At 46.2% G+C, this 16307-nt stretch overlaps 1 protein-coding gene across 1 annotated transcript in view; it reads right to left on the bottom strand.

The window, feature by feature from the left end:
- LOC126188355 (titin) overlaps nt 1–14003 on the bottom strand; it is a 516411-nt gene extending 502408 nt beyond the window's left edge. Inside the window, exon 1 of the mRNA XM_049929953.1 lies at nt 13790–14003. Within this exon, the coding sequence (XP_049785910.1) occupies nt 13790–13895 (106 nt within the window). The 5' untranslated portion in view covers nt 13896–14003. The remainder of the gene's footprint in view (nt 1–13789) is intronic.
- Between the last annotated feature and the right edge of the window lie 2304 nt (nt 14004–16307).

The following is a 16307-nucleotide window of genomic DNA, read 5'->3' as shown; positions in this document are numbered from 1 at the left end:
TGTTTAAAATCCATTGATGATGATGAGCGTTTGGCGTCATTGGCCGGGAGGCCCCTCGCGGGGCAGGTCCGGCCGCCTTGGCGCAGGTCTTATTACATTCGGCGCCACATTGGGCGACCTGCACGCCGGATGGGGATGAAATGATGATGAACACAACACAACACCCAGTCCCTGAGCGGAGAAAATCTCCGACCCAGCCGGGAATCGAACCCGGGCCCGGAGGACGGCAATCCGTCACGCTGACCACTCAGCTACTGGGGCGGACTTTAAAATCCATTGAGAAATGTGACGTACACAAAGACTAAAAACCAAAAAATAATTATATAAATTAATACAATTTTTTAATGTGACTCGTTTTGAAATCGGACTAAAAAGTATAAAATAATTCCACCTAACCCCATAGAGATTACTGAATCCACACAGATAGTTCTGAAAATTTATGGTTGTGAATTTTCAATAGCTATGATAATACTTGTAAGATAAACGGTGAGGTGACTAAACATGCACTAATTATGTACAGCATGTTCCCCACGTTTTTCGTTATAAATCTTACAAGTATTGTCACAGCTGTTAAAAAATGATAAGCATAAATTTACAGGAGTATCTATTCTGGTTCTAGGCGCTTCAGTCCGGAACCGCGCGACTGCTGCGGTCGCAGGTTCGAATCCTGCCTCGGGCATGGGGGTGTGTGATGTCCTTAGGTTAGTTAGGTTTAAGTAGTTCTACGTTCTAGGGGACTGATGACCTCAGATTTTAAGTCGCATAATGCTCAGAGCTATTTGAACCATTTGAATCTATTTGGGGTTAGGATAAATTATTGTACACTTGTTAGCCCGATTTAAAAAAGAGCTACATTAAAAATTTATTTTTATTTAAATAATTATTTGTGTGTGGAGTCGTCTCAGAGGTTAGGTGTACGGTTTTTTTCTGTTACAGTTAAATAATTGTACCAAGATACAGAGACGATCCGGGAGTTTATGAAACAATTCGTAAGTGTGCACTTCTACATCCAAATACGAGGGTAAAGATGGGACAGCTGCTTCAATAAATACTGTTGTTGTTGTTGTTGTTGTGGTCTTCAGTCCTGAGACTGGTTTGATGCAGCTCTCCATGCTACTCTATCCTGTGCAAGTTTTTTCATCTCCCAGTACGTACTGCAGCCTACATCCTTCTGAATCTGCTTAGTGTATTCATCTCTTGGTCTCCCTCTACGATTTTTACCCTCCACGCTGCCCTCCAGTGCTAAATTTGTGATCCCTTGATGCCTCAGAATATGTCCTGTCAACCGATCCCTTCTTCTAGTCAAGTTGTGCCACAAACTCCTCTTCTCCCCAATTCTGTTCAATACCTCCTCATTACTTATGTGATCTACCCATCTAATCTTCAGCATTCTAGTGTACAGTAAATTGGAGTATGTAATGTGCTGAAACAATACTGTATTTCTTGTTAAGGTAGTCGGTTGGTAAAGTTTCAGCCCAGTTGCAGAGGGATATAATCGAAAATTAAATTTCATACACATTTGCATTAAGCAGAACTTGCGTCAATGGAGCTTCGTAAGCACACATTCGCTATTAACTCGATAACTGCTCGTTCGCGGACCAATGTGTAAAGAAACGCCTTTTTCCATTATCGTACACTTTCTCCTGTGTCAGATTTTGCCATTACTTAAGATACACACAGCAAGTGTGGATCGCGCGATTCGTCTCCCTCTCGGACAGACAGATTAATCCGTTCCGGGACTTCCTCGCAGGAAATCGCGGCAGAATCGTTTCAGCCTAGGAAGAGCCGTCGCAACAGAAAGCACATTGTCGCCAAGAACGGCGGCAGCGCCCGGTCGTGCCTCGGCAGCAGAACCGCACAGCGGTGTCGCAAGCAAAGAGGCCCCGGCGCGCCGATTTATATGGCCTGGGTGCGCATGGGCCGAGCGCGAGCGAGCGCGTGCGTTTCTCGCCGACGGCGGCCGGTAAGCCGAGCCGCTGGCTGACGGGGCGCTGCCCGGCCGGGGCGGCGCAACTCGGCGCAGAGCACGTGTCCAGCCGAATACGGGTGACGCAGGGGAAGCTGGCGCTTCTGGCGACTTCCGTCCTGCCTTTCACTTCGACAGCCCCTTCGTATCCTAAAAGAACATTTTCCTCTCTAGCCCGAAACAAGGCCCCGGGAGTAGACAAAAAAATGGCTCTGAGCACTATGGGACTTAACATCTATGGTCGTCAGTCCCCTAGAACTTAGAACTACTTAAACCTAATTGACCTAAGGACAGCACACAACACCCAGCCATCACGAGGCAGAGAAAATCCCTGACCCCGCCGGGAATCGAACCCGGGAACCCGGGCGTGGGAAGCGAGAACGCTACCGCCGGGAGTAGACAACATTCCATTAGAACTACTGACGGCCTTGGGAGAGCCGGCCCTGACAAAACTCTACCATCTGGTGAGCAAGATGTATGAGACAGGCGAAATACCCTCAGACTTCAAGAACAATATAATAATTCCAATCCCAAAGAAAGCAGGTGTTGACAGATGTGAAACTATCAGTTTAATAAGGCACGGCAGCAAAATACTAACGCGAATTCTTTACAGACTACTAGTAGAAGCCGACCTCGGGGAAGATCAGTTTGGATTCCGTAGAAACGTTGGAACACATGAGGCAATACTGACCCTACGACTTATCTTAGCCGGCCGCGGTGGCCGTCCGGTTCTGGCGCTGCACTCCGGAACCGCGGGACTGCTACGGTCGCAGGTTCTAATCCTGCCTCGGGCATGGGTGTGTGTGATGTCCTTAGGTTAGTTAGGTTTAAGTAGTTCTAAGTTCTAGGGGACTTATGACCTAAGATGTTGAGTCCCATAGTGCTCAGAGCCATTTGAACCATTTTTGACTTATCTTAAAACAAAGATTAAAGAAAGGCAAACCTACGTTTCTAGCATTTGTAGACTTAGAGAAAGCCTTTGACAATGTTGACTGGAATACTCTCTTTCAAATTCTAAAGGTGGCAGGGGTAAAATACAGGGAGCAAAAGGCTATTTACAATTTGTACAGAAAGCAGATGGCAGTTATAAGAGTCGAGGGACTTGAAAGGGAAGCAGCGGTTGGGAAAGGAGTGAGACAGGGTTGTAGCCTGTCCACGATGTTATTCGATCTGTATACTGAGCAAGCAGTAAAGGAAACAAAACAAAAATTGGGAGTAGGTATTAAAATCCGCCGGCCGCGGTGGTCTAGCGGTTCTGGCGCTGCAGTCCGGAACCGCGGGACTGCTACGGTCGCAGGTTCGAATCCTGCCTCGGGCATGGGTGTGTGTGATGTCCTTAGGTTAGTTAGGTTTAAGTAGTTCTAAGTTCTAGGGGACTTATGACCACAGCAGTTGAGTCCCATAGTGCTCAGAGCCATTTGAACCATTTTATTAAAATCCATGGAGAAGAAATAAAAACTTTAGGATCGCCGATGACATTGTAATTCTGTCAGAGACAGCAAAGGACCTGGAAGAGCAGTTGAATGGAATAGACAGTGCCTTCAAAGGAGGATATAACACGAACATCAACAAAAGCAAAACGAGGATAATGGAATGTAGTCGCATTAAATCAGGTGATGCTGTGGGAATCAGAGTAGGTAATGAGTTCTGGGGAAGCAAAATAACTGATGATGGTCGAAGTAGAGAGGATATAAAATGTAGACTGGCAATGGCAAGGAAAGCGTTTCTGAAGAAGAGAAATTTATTAACATCGAGTATAGATTTAAGTGTCAGGAAATCTTTTTCTAAAAGTATTTGTATGGAGTGTAGCCATGTATAGAAGTGAAACATGGACGATAAATAATTTGGACAAGAAGAGAATAGAAGCTTTCGAAATGTGGTGCTACAGAAGAATGCTGAAGATTAGATGGGTAGATCACATAAATGAAAGATGAAATGTCGTGTGACGAGGGCCTCCCGTCGGGTAGACCGTTCGCCTGGTACAAGTCTTTCGATTTGATGCCGCTTCGGCGACTTGCGCGTCGATGGGGATGAAATGATGATGATTAGGACAACGCAACACCCAGTCCCTGAGCGGAGAAAATCTCCGACCCAGCCGGGAATCGAACCCGGGCCCTTTGGATTGACAGTCTGTCGCGCTGACCACTTTTTTTTTATTATCTCATTTTGTTCGTTGAATCTGATCGGGGCGGACGTCGTAAGACATCCTTTTGAGTTCGTTGTTGACCTATTAACTCAGTTTTTTTTATTACAGAGGGCAGCTAACCCTCTGACCGAACACGCTGAGCTACCGTGCCGGCGATCTAAGCTACCGGGGGCGGACATCACATAACTAATGAGGAGGTAATGAATAGAATTGGGGAGAAGAGGAGTTTGTGCCACAACTTGACAAGAAGAAGGGACCGGTTGGTAGGCCATGTTCTGAGGCATCAAGGGATCACAAATTTACCATTGGAGGGCATCGTGGAGGGTAAAAATCGTAGAGGGAGACCAAGAGATGAATACACTAAGCAGATTCAGAGGGATGTAGGTTGCAGTAAGTACTGGGAGATGAAGAAGGTTTCACAGGATAGAGTAGCATGGAGAGCTGCATCAAACCAGTCTCAGGACTGAAGACCACAACAACAACAACAGGCCGTTCTTTCATTTTAGAAGAAACATTCTATTTCACTATTGACCAATTAGCTAATTTCGTCCCCCCCTCCTCTCCCTTGGGTATTATCAACCTACATCACAACGAAAATTGTTTTTCTTACAGCACGTGAATATTCCAACCTTAAGTAAGGGCATCCCTCGCGCAGCCGGCTACGGGTACTCTTATCATAGATACGGATTCCATATGTAAAATGGGAAACTGCAATGCCTTACGCACGTTTCGTCACAGTGCCAGCATACAAGCATTACAACACGTCAGCATAAGTTGTTGTTGTTGTTGTTGTTGTTCTCGTCGTTGCTGTTCTCTTCAGTCCGAAGACTGTTTTGATGCAGCTCTACATGCTGCTCTATACTTTGCAGGTCTCTTCATCTCCGAATAATAACTGCAACCTACACCCTTTTAAACATGCTTCAAGTATTCACTCTTCATCTCCCTCTGCGATTTTTACCCGCCACCCTTTCCTCCAACACTCAGTTGGCGATTCCTTGCTGTTTCAGAATGTGTCCCATTAACCGATCCCGTCTTTTAGTCAAGCTGAGCCACAAATGCCGGCCGGTGTGGCCGAGCGGTTCTAGGCGCTTCAGTCTGGAACAGTGCGACCGCTACGGTCGCAGGTTCGAATCCTGCCTCGGGCATGGCAGTGTGTGCTGTCCTTAGGTTAGGTTTAAGTAGTTCTACGTTCTAGATGTTAACTTCCACAGTGCTCAGAGCCAATTGAATTGAATTGAGTCACAAATTTCTTTTCTTCCCAATTCTGTTCACTACGTTCTCCTTGGTTACACGGTCTGCCCATCTAATCTTCAGCATTCTTCCGTAGTACGCCACTGCAACAAGTTGCTGTTGTCTTCTTATCTGAACGATTTACCGTCTACGTTTACTTCCGTACAAGGCTACTCCGGACAAAAAACAGCGTAAGTAGTGAAGTAAAAACACGCATCGCGTGGCCACCGTCTTCGAATCAAATAGGACATCTTACTGTCATTGACCAAGTCTGCGCTTCTTTTTGTATGGGGTTTTTGGTATCTTTGACAATACACTTGTGTTCGTAAGTTCTCTGAAATCCATCCTACCTGATTTCAAGAAGTCTACCACGCCATGTGTGTTACACTTAAACAGTCACACTGGCGTATTTTCGTGTGTTACGTATGCTGGTATGCTGACACAGTGACAAAACGCCCATAAGGGACTGCATTTTTTCCATTTTACTTATCGACTCCATATCTAGGATAGATGTGTCCGTACGTACTAAGGACGTTCCTTCCTCCTCCCACATTGAAGGGTGGAATGTAACATACTGTAAACAAAAAAAAATTATTCTGGTATAGTGGTGTACGTTGATAATGTCCAAGGAAGGCGGGGGTTGGGCGTGGGGGGCAACATTAGGTAATTGCTATACAATGAAATAAAGTTTTTATTTCAGAATAAAAGATCAATCTATGCAGGAAAATGACTTCCGTTAAGAACTTTACCGCGCCTCTGCGCCTATCCACTAGAAAGACTATACTGCCCACTGATGCAGTAAGCCACACGTAGACAACGCAGCAGTAGGAGAGGCCAAAAATTATTTGTACGTGAAAGAACAGACGAATATTGGGATATTGGGCGGAATTGTCCAAAAACGTAACACAGCCTAAGAACTTATTTTCACAAAAACAGTTCAATGACTGCTTCGCAAAATTATGTCTGCGGCGCAGCGTATATGTTCATAAAGACAGAAGCGCAGGACGAAAGAAAAATAATATCTCACGAATTGTTGTTTCTAACATTGTTTACGATAAGAGGTGGAGCATATCCAAGGGCGCTTTTGTTCGGATTGCTGAGTCCTAAAGCAAATAGGAAGGCAGATGTGTAGTCGTTTGGGCAGAAATCTGGCTGTCTTAGTGGACGATTTATAGCAGTAAGAACTACAGCCTCATATTAAGGGCATAAGATATATTCGAATACATCTTATGCCCTTAATATGTGGCTGTCTAAGATGACGCAGTGTTTAGAGATGGCAAAGTGCTCATGCACACAAGGCAACTGCCAATAAAACTCCAATCAGACCAGAATATGAGTCAAGCTATGTTAATGGCATGAGGCCAGCGCGTATACTAATTAAAAAAGTTCCAAGATGTCTATTTGTTAGCACCTTACTACCTGCTACCTATAAATATAAGAGTTTGCTGAAGAAGATGCAGCACGTTCAGTGCCGGGTGTACCATTAATGATTCAACAAATTTATTTATTACGTACGTCTAATTCAACAAGGCATGCAGTAGAGATTCTTTATAGTTTGAAGAGTTGGAGAGAGGCACTGGCAAAATTGAGCCCTAAATCGGTTCTTCAAGGGTCTGCTCAGGAAGAATGAATGATGTTTACGGAAGGTGAGGATTTTCGTTCGACTGTATGTTCAGACACAGCATTAATCTCCTGGAAAGTCTTCTGGGCAGAATTTTATTCACATGACTTACTGAATCAACTCAGGTAAAGTTTTGGAGCAGAGTACATCAGTTTTACTGATATTTTCAACGTCAATGTGTTACTTGTGATGTGGTAAACGTATGCAATAAAGTAAGTTTGTTGCCAAACTTCATCCAGTAAATCGCACAAGTTTTGCGGCTACAGCGTTAATCTGGTTTCTCAGAGTAACGCAATCGGTAAGTTAGTGAGCCACAGCTAACAGGTGTTTAATGAAAACTGTATGACAAACAATGGACAGAGGACAAATAGCAGAACGACAGATGGCCATACAAATTTGTTTCTGCCAAGCATTTCAGCACTTAGCTCAAGCCGGCACATACTAAATGCCAAATCATTTTTTTTGCTCTGCTTCTTTTCTTCAACGAGCTGAGTGTACGGACATATACCTCAGAAAAAGAGAGAAGCAACAAAATCATTTTTTTCTTCCGCTACTCTTTTGTCTCTGCACTTCCTTTGTGGAAATACTTATTTAACAGAGCTGTAATTTGTTTATCGTTATTAGCAAGAACCATATATTCTGAACGTTTTACTTTGTGGCTTTTTCTGCCTCAAATGAAGCAGAACCACGAAATAGAATATTTCGTCCTATCGCTTCACATCGGAATCCTCCTTTTTCACTCAATATTTTTCAACTTTTCCAAAACATTCAACCTATTGGCCTTCTGTTAGACTGCCAATAACACTAAAGCTAAAAATTATGTGCAGAAAGCGATGCAAAATTATTTCAAAACTCCTTTCGAACAAACACACAGAATCAAATACATAGACTGAACTTTCCCCCTTCGAGTATTGGCTGCTAACGTGTTTCCGCCCTTCGCTATCCGCCGAGTCATATCGGTCTGAATCGTTTCTGGCAGCTTTTCTGAAATACAATTTTTCGTGTTGTTCTTGCAACATCGGCTACTTCCCTTCTGTCCCCGCACTCGTGAAAATTTCACCTTGAAAATTTAACCAATACGAGTGAGTTTTTGGGCGGCTTTGCGGAGCAGAGTTGTGGGGCGTTCCGAGCCATACACAGCCAGGCTGGAAACGCGATGCGGCGCGAGCGCCAGCGGTTTCTAATAATGAAACCCTGGGCGGCGGTACCCCCGCTGTTCGCGGGGTCTAAATTTACCCGCTCCGGATTCGGCTGTCTGCCGCCAGATGGCGCAAGGTGGCAGGCAAAACCGAGGAAGCTTGGACCACGAGCAACGCCATTGTGTGCGATGTGGCCTCACTCGCCACAGGATTTTTAGTGTTGGTGCACACACCGGTCGTCCCTGCATTACGCGATGGGCCTTTTGTCATGGGTAGTCTTCGGGGTGAACCCGAACTCCGTCGACGAAATTTCGAAGGTTGTCCAGGAATATTCTCAGAGTATTTTGGTGCAATGAATCCGTGGTCTCCGATGGCTCGTTACAAAGTGATAATATAACTATTATTTATTCGGCTTGTTGCCGGCCGCGGTGGTCCAGCGGTTCTAGGCGCGCAGTCCGGAACCGCGCGACTGCTACTGTCGCAGGTTCGAATCCTGCCTCGGGCATGGATGTGTGTGATGTCCTTAGGTTAGTTAGGTTTAAGTAGTTCTAAGTTCTAGGGGACTGATGACCACAGATCTTAAGTCCCATAGTGCTCAGAGCCATTTGAACCATTTTTTATTCGGTTTGTTACTCATCTTTGTTTCTGTGAAAATACCTCCACTATAGCAAACGCACAACACGAAGCACAGAGTAAAGCAACAACCCTGGAATGCGAAAGTACTTTCATGTAGATGCTGCCACTGCAGAAACAGGTCAGCATAGCGTCCCTCTTCCGCTGTATTCAGTGAAACCACACACGAGGTGCATATTAACTAACACTTCACCAGTAAACTAATCGACACTGCTGTGTATTACTGTTAACGTGTAACTAACGCTGTTGGAAAAATAAACCCGAAACAGAACCGAGCAGTACTGAATAAAAGTTCGCAAAGTAAAGTGGGCGTTACTGTTTTGAAAAGCAAATACCGTGGCTGAATGGAACGAGTTTGTTTCCAACGGGGCCACACAGCGCATAATGTGTCGACATTTGCACTGATGCGCAGATATTTTCATTGCGACACAAATATAAAGATAAATGAGGGTAAAAAATCAAACGAATTGCAATTACTGTCTGACGAGCAACTGGAGACCACAGGCGCTTTACGTCAAAATACTTATAAAATATCCTATAACAAGCTTCAAATTTGGTAGATGGAGTTTGTGAACCCTTTCTATTGACTAACTAACGAAATCAAATTTGTTTACTAGCGTCAACAAAAAATAAGCGTCTGTTTGAACACTGGGAGTCCTTTATCGCAGTGCTTGTCTTAGAATATATTTCAGTTTTTTTTTCTTCGTTTCTGCGAGAAAACTGAGTCTGTTGTGCCCTGTTACCACTCACTCCTACCACACTGGTGCCTCAAAATGCGCGATGTGCGCCACGTGAAAATTTTATCAGACGCTACCTTACTCATTATCAGACTTGAGGAAGCTAGATATAGCGCAGGATGAAAAGTTCGGGTTGTCCTAAGTCGTAGACTGGGTACTTGACAGCGAATGTCAGATGGTAAAGGCAGGCTGTGCTTTCTGTTGGGAACTAACGAAGTCTGTTTGGAGACATGGTGGCGCTTCAGTCGACTAGTGGTCGCTCTTAATTTTTGGACTGTTACGTGTGTCGAAGGAGGGGGAGGGGGGGGGGAACAAGGTGGGTGGGTGTAGGGGTGGGGGGGGGGGAGGTGTTGATTCTACTTCTGGAACCTGAGTCACCCGCCCTGCGGATAGAATTTCACTAGTGTGGGCAAGTGGAGTTGCATAACGTGGAATAACCAGAAATTTTAGCATGATTTCTACGAGTTAACTCAAAAAAATTGCGCGCTAAATATGTGACGGAAAAGCTGAGTCGAACAGATAATTTTTGAGCGTTTATATAACATTTCTAGGATGAATAGTACGGCGGGCATCGATATTTGACACATAGCGTCGACGAAAGAAGTTTTGCGAGATAAACGAAAAGTCAACGCATGACAGAGAAGTTTACTGTTGTAATTACGAGAACGCACGTCCAAAAACGTTCAAGCACCATACACACTACTTTTCCCCACAAACATCAACGGAAAGGAGACTTACCGACAGGCTAGTTCGCGAATCGAAACAGAAAAGGTGGAGATCATGTGTCTGCGGCTTTTAACACTTGATGGGGCTCTACGGTACAGCGTCCATGTTATCAGAGTGCGGAACGCTCCTAAATGACGGCATTTATTTAGATCAGTAGTGTAGAACAGGACTTATGAACATAGTTACATATTGCCCTACTATGTACGGTTACTCTCTGGTAAGTATAGGACAGCCTACAAACATAGCACTGTTGAAGAATTACACTGAAAGACGAAACAATGAACAGAAGTGAGACTGAGGAAGTCGTGGGGTGATCAAAGAAGAGAATGGCAGTTAAAGGAAGATGAAACCAAATGAAGAGATATTATATCATCCTTATCGGATTTTTAGCATGTGTACCTAGTTTAGTTTAGGTATAGAGTTGAAATTTGCTCGATATGGTCGTATTCGGTCAAAAAATATTTTTCTTGGTTAGTGGGTCAATTTTATTGAAATTAAAGTGCCGTAAGAGGTAAAACGACAAATCCAGCACTGGCTACGTGGTTAAAGGTGTCGCGTCTGACAGATAAGTGGCAATACAGGCTCTGTGAACATACTATTAGCAGAACTTTCTGAAAATAGTGTTTCAGGCATTAGGTGAGCAATAATATATAAGCAAAGGATAGTTTTCATTGCTATCCTGAGCGTGCGGTCAATGAATTTCTGCGAATAATATGGAATTATAAAATTTTTGTGGATGTTCGTCTTTGACATGAATGAGAACTTCAAGTCGAAGTATAGAGATCGATAGTAGAGCGTTAACAATTGCCAACAAGGAGTAGCATTTCAACCACGCGCCCCCTGTCTTCGCTCTGTCTGTCCTATATACAATAACAAAAAGGGAATATGGAGCTACAAGCCCCTAACATGCATGAAAGAAGGCGCTTTTCATGTTGTCGTATATTAAGGTTTCTCTCCGCCCCTCAAGGAGGTAGCGTGAGAAGATTGGGTGTTTCTACAGCACAATAAGAGCTGTTAGTAATTTTATCTTCTCTACGTGAATGATGTGCAGCGAACTGCAGAACCAATTCAGCCATAGAAACTGCACCTCGGTGTCTGCGCACGGTTTTCGCGAGATATTAGTCGCCTTCCTGTCACACTTTCGTTCGAGGTCTAGGCGCCTGCGACCCCGCTTTGTCCACACATGGCGGTGCGGCTTCGTCGGGACAAGTGAGCACGAATTACAGCGACATTTACGACGGAAACAGAGCCAGGGAAATGCCAGCAGCTGGGGCAGTGGGCGTGTTGTCGCGGGCACGCTCGTATCCGCAGTTAACCTCAATTCAGCCAAAGGCGGGCGTCGCGGTCCGTTTTTTGGTGCGCCACGCTCCCCGACAGCGCGTTTTGATATCCGAGAACGCGCCGACCGGTTGTCGCCGAGCCGCCGAGCTGGCCTGTAGGCCGGTACGGCTCGCTCTTTGGCGGACACGCCTCGTACGCACACACACACACACACACACACACACACACACACACACACACACACACACCTGGCGCTCTTACCGTCGCCGCCCGACGCATTCCACACCCCGTGCTCTAGCTGTCAGCGCACCTCGTCTTCGTTCGAACACCGGGATTTATTTGCGCTACCAGAAAACTTTGCATTTTACACGAAGATACCTCGCTTTTCTGCACCGTGACCTTCTTCCCAGGGCATTACTTCCTACATCGCACTATTATATATTATTCGCGAATAAAAATTTACCAACAGTCTGTACCTCAGCTTTTATTAACCTGTGTGTATGCCAGGGCGAAAGCTACAATTTCAAGATTTCAGTCGAGACTTTTCACCAAGGTCTGCTTCAGCAGTTGCGTGATAAAATGCCTAGATTATCTCTGAAACACGAAAAACTAAATGAAAACCCGAAATGCGAACAGTTTGCAAACTTTCATCCGTGCATTTTCCGTCACCGCGCCGTGCAAAGTGAAACCATTAAGAGTCCTTGAAATAGTCGCCTTGTTCCTCATTTGTTTCCTAATTCCGCTCCCCCTTATCCGAGTTGGACACCAGGATAGCTGCGTTACAAAAGCCAGTCACATCCTACACTCGTTTTTATGCGGCTCTATAACTCAAAATTCATTTTATGCGAATGGTTAGAAGACGTTCACAATCTTTATTTCTGCTCAGGTGCCTGGATTCCCTCAGCCCAGTTTCCAGACATGGACGATTTACCTCACAGAAAGCACTTACTATGTTGCATATTGTTGGTTTCGCCTGCTCTTTCCCTTTGGTTACCCCACTCGTTTTGTATTCCATAACACTTCCAACATTCTGTGTGTTTGGCGTTCTCAGCTATCCAAATTCATCGGAAAACTAAAGCCGAAGGTTGCTCTGGACACCACACTACTTTGCGTATTGGAGGGGGTAAATCCTGCCGTTCCTCCGACCTTTGAACTGACTTCCCCGAACCACGGTGCAGCTCGGCATTTTTTACATTAACTAAATTCCAAAGAGTGTCCGAGGATGGAACCCCAGACCTCGATCCGCTGGCAGATACTTAATTACTGAGCTCCTACATCACTGAACCACAACATACTTAAGAAACATAACCAATTACCGCGACAGAAATCGCCGCCTTTGACAGGTAAGTCTCATCCAATACTGTCATTTGGTAACTGTGTCCGAGGAAGTCGTCTTCACGTTGTCACACGCGCTGTTAGCCCGACTGCTGTCCTGCGTATCAGCGTTCAGCGCATTCCGTAAGTGTCAGAATTTTTGCTCGAGTTTCTGATCTCGAATGGGTAATACATATATTATTGAACTGTTTCTTACAAATTTGTTAACCCCGCGCGGGATTAGCCGAGCGGTCTAGGGCGCTGCAGTCATGGACTGTGCGGCTGGTCCCGGCGGAGGTTCGAGTCCTCCCTCGGGCAAAGGGTGTGTGTGTTTATCCTTAGGATAATTTAGGTTAAGTAGTAAGCTTAGGGACTGATGACCTTAGCAGTTAAGTCCCATAAGATTTCACACACATCTGAACATTTTGAAATTTGTTAACGTGCTATCACGATGAGCGTGAAGTATCGACAGACGTCAACGAATATTCGGATGTACACATTTACACGAAATGGTTCGCTGATTCCTCTTCCCAGTAGGACGATGATGACCAGAAAACAACTTGTGTATCCTGACTTTCTGCCTACGTTTCCTGTCAATCGAAGGGAAAATGTTACTGTCAACACTGAGCTTTGACCAAACACAGGAGATTAACTACAACGCGTTAACGGCTTCTCGAAGGATAGGTGGTAGCTAGCGGTGGGACGAAGCCGCGGTCGAAGAGACTGGGAGTTGTTAGCGGCACTGAGGTAGTTATACAACGATTTGTTAATTTTTAAGATTTAGCCTTTTTTGCTGCGAACGAGAGGCTGAAAGATGCTTTGTCGTTACTGAGTGGGCAGCTGGCGGGAGGCACAACCTTAGAGCACTGTCAGTACACTGGGTTACGGAAAGCACACAGCACTGAGACGGCGGTCGCTTAGTGTGTCAGAGAAGCTGCCCCCGGCTCCGGCGCAGGAACGCGGGTAGCTGCTCAGCGGCTGGCGGCTCAGACCGACCTTGCTGCGTGCTGGTGACCTGCCGGCTGAAGCGCTGCTCCGTGCGGGACGAGATCTGTTGCTGCTGCTGCAGCTGCTGCTGCTGCTGCTGCTGTCGCTGCTCCATGGTCGCGCGGGGCAGCGTCGGGAGTCGAACACTCGGAAACGAGCAAAGTCAAATGTGAAATCAGGAGGCGAAGGCAGCGGGCATCCCCGAGCCAAGAGGAACATGCAAGACGTCGGTCGTGTGCGAAGCGCGAGCGCTGAGTGAGAGCGCGGCCGGCGCCGGCCGGGAGGCGGCCGCCGCGCGAGGGGGCGGGGGCGGGGCGGAGGGGTGGGGGTGGCGGCCGTGGAGGGGCGGGCCGCGTGGAGGGGGCAGCGGCCGGGGGCGGCGGCGCAGCGCCAGCGCCAGCGCCGGGAATGGGCCGGCGCGCCGCCCGGGGCGCAGCCGCGGCGGCGGACCGCTCCGCGCCGGCCGTTCACCACTGCCGGAAGCCGCGCGGCGACGGCGACGGCGACGGCCGGCCACAGCGGGAGATAAACAAACGCCGCCAAGGCCGGCAGGTATCGGCACTCGTCTCCCAGCTGCCGACCGGAGGCACCCCTCCGACACCGTCACTCTCCCTTACTTACTATACCTACGTATTACCCCAACTCTGCATTTTCCCCCTTGGGCTGCTTGGGAGGGGAAGGGGTGTGTGCGTGTATTAGACTTCTGACGGCTCTGATGCGACCAGTCACGAATTCCTCTCCTATGCTATCTTCTTCATCTCACAGTAGCACCCACACTCTTCAAAAATGGTTCAAATGGCTCTGAGCACTATGGGACTTAACTACTGTGGTCATCAGTCCCCTAGAACTTAGAACTACTTAAACCTAACTAACCTAAGGACATCACACACATCCATGCCCGAGGCAGGATTCGAACCTGCGACCGTAGCGGTCACGCGGTTCCAGACTGTAGCGCCTATAACCGCACGGCCACTCCGGCCGGCACCCACACTCTAAGTCCTTAATTTATTATTAGATATACAGGGGAACATTATTACAACCGACAAACTACAGGGACGGATTCCTGACTGAAAATGTAGGAAAAAAGGACCTATGAACATGTTACGGTGCTCACTTATTTCCAAGTCCGTATCGATCTTAGTGCTGAGTTTTGACTCAGACGGCGCTTAGGCGTTAGGCGGTTGTTTCCGTGCGTGATCGCCGGCCGCAGCTGGAGGCGTGTGAGGAGGAAAGAGGTGGCAATTGACGCTAAATAACGAAAAGTGTGAGGTGATCCACATGAGTTCCAAAAGAAATTCCTTGGAATTCGATTACTCGATAAATATTACAATTCTCAAAGCTGTTAGTTCAACTAAGTACCTGGGTGTTAAAATTACGAACAACTTCAGTTGGAAAGACCACATAGATACTAGGGCTATCCACAAAGTACATTACGTTTTGGAATTAAAAATAAATAAACTATTGGAATTTTTTTATTATATACAGATGAAAGCCACACTTAAATACTACTTTTCTACATAGTTGCCATTTAAATTAAGGCACTTATCGTAGCGATGGACGAGCTTGGAAATTCCTTCGTCGTAAAATTTGCCCGCCTGCGCCTTCAACCACGTGGCGACTGTCTTTTGGGACAGGAAAGGTGTGATTTTTGTGGATTTCCTGGAAAGACGCACTACAATAAACTCTCAAAGTTATTGCCAAACCCTGCACAACCTCAGAAGAGTAATACAAAACAAGCGCAGGGGAAAGTTGGGCTCAAAGATCTTGCTGATTCACGACAACGCCCGGTCCCACACGGCAAATGCCACTCGTGAAGTTCTCGAATCTTTTAAGTGGGAGTTGTTTCCTCATCCGCCGTACAGTCCCGACCTGGCACAGAGCGACTTCCACTTATTCCCAGCAATGAACAAGTGGCTGGCTGTGCAGCGTTTTGATGACGACGCACAGCTTTAAGAGGTAACCACGTGGTTGAAGGCGCAGGCGGCCGAATTTTACGACGAAGGAATTTCCAAACTCGTCCATCGCTACGATAAGTGCCTTAATTTAAATGCCAACTATGTAGAAAAGTAGTATTTAAGTGCGGCTTTCATCTGTATATAATAAAAAAAATTCCAATACTTTATTTATTTTTAATTCCAAAACGTAATGTACTTTGTGGATAGCCCTCGTAATATTGTGGGGAAGGCGAGCCAAAGGTTGCGTTTCATTGGCAGGACACTTAGAAGATGCAACAAGTCCACTAAAGAGACAGCTTACACTACACTCGTTCGTCCTCTGTTAGAATATTGCTGCGCGGTGTGGGATCCTTACCAGGTGGCATTGACGGAGGACATCGAAAGGGTGCAAAAAAGGGCAGCTCGTTTTGTATTATCACGTAATAGGGGAGAGAGTGTGGCAGATATGATACGCGAGTTGGGATGGAAGTCATTAAAGCAAAGACGTTTTCCGTCGCGGCGAGATCTATTTACGAAATTTCAGTCACCAACTTTCTCTTCCGAATGCGAAAATATTTTGTTGAGCCCAACCT

This window comes from Schistocerca cancellata, chromosome 5, assembly GCF_023864275.1.
Source record: "Schistocerca cancellata isolate TAMUIC-IGC-003103 chromosome 5, iqSchCanc2.1, whole genome shotgun sequence".
In the NCBI taxonomy this organism is placed as follows: Eukaryota; Metazoa; Arthropoda; class Insecta; order Orthoptera; family Acrididae; genus Schistocerca; species Schistocerca cancellata.
Note: the sequence above shows the minus strand (reverse complement) of the source record. Positions and strands in the feature narration are given on the sequence as shown.